We start from the raw sequence: 805 nt of genomic DNA on the forward strand, positions 1-805 counted from the left end.
CCCAGGACAGACCCCAGTCGGATCCCAGACAGATCCCAGGCAGATCCCACATAGGCCCCAGACATAGATCCCAGACGGATCCTGGGCAGATCCCAGACAGACCCTGGGCAGATCCCAGACAGATCCCACATGGACCCAGGACAGACCCTGGCCAGATCCCAGATGGATCCCAGACAGAACCCACACGGACCCAAGACAGATCCCGGACAGATCCCAGGCAGACCCAAGACGGATCCCAAACAGACCTGAGACCAATGATCCCGCAGACAGATCCTGGACAGGACCCAGGCAGATCCCCCCCCAGAAAACCCTAGACGGGGCTCAGGACAGATCCCGGATAGATCCCAAATGGACAGACCCCAGTCGGATCCTGGATGGATCCCAAATAGAACCCACACGGATCCAAGACAGATCCCAGACGGACCCCAGTCAGACCCCAAAAAAAGACCCAGGACGGATCCCAGACGAATCCCAGGCGGATCCCAATTGGATCCCAGGCAGATCCCAGACGGATCCTGCGTGGACCCAGGACAGACCCCGGTCGGATCCCAAACGGATCCCAAATAGAACCCACACGGATCCAAGACAGATCCCGGACAGACCCCAGTCAGACTCCAGAAAAAGACCCAGGACGGATCCCAGGCGGATCCCGGATGGATCCCGGACGGATCCCGGACCTGCCGGGGGCTTGGGGGCGGGTTTTGAGGCTTTTTCCCCGCTTTTCCGCAGCTTTTCCTGGACGACACCAAAGTCAAGAACTTCATCACCTGCTTCAAAGGTACCGGGATCCCCCCCCCCGGGGATC

The 805-nt window shown here is 59.8% G+C and overlaps 1 protein-coding gene across 1 annotated transcript in view; it reads right to left on the bottom strand.

The window, feature by feature from the left end:
- Positions 1 to 607: 607 nt before the first annotated feature.
- Positions 608 to 805, bottom strand: part of LOC103901270 (leucine-rich repeat-containing protein 14-like) — a 3423-nt gene continuing 3225 nt past the window's right edge. The window contains exon 4 of the mRNA XM_019472807.1: positions 608 to 677. Coding sequence (XP_019328352.1) covers positions 608 to 677 — 70 coding nt within the window. The remainder of the gene's footprint in view (positions 678 to 805) is intronic.

This window comes from Aptenodytes forsteri, unplaced genomic scaffold, assembly GCF_000699145.1.
Source record: "Aptenodytes forsteri isolate BGI_AS27 unplaced genomic scaffold, ASM69914v1 Scaffold341, whole genome shotgun sequence".
Taxonomy (NCBI): Eukaryota; Metazoa; Chordata; class Aves; order Sphenisciformes; family Spheniscidae; genus Aptenodytes; species Aptenodytes forsteri.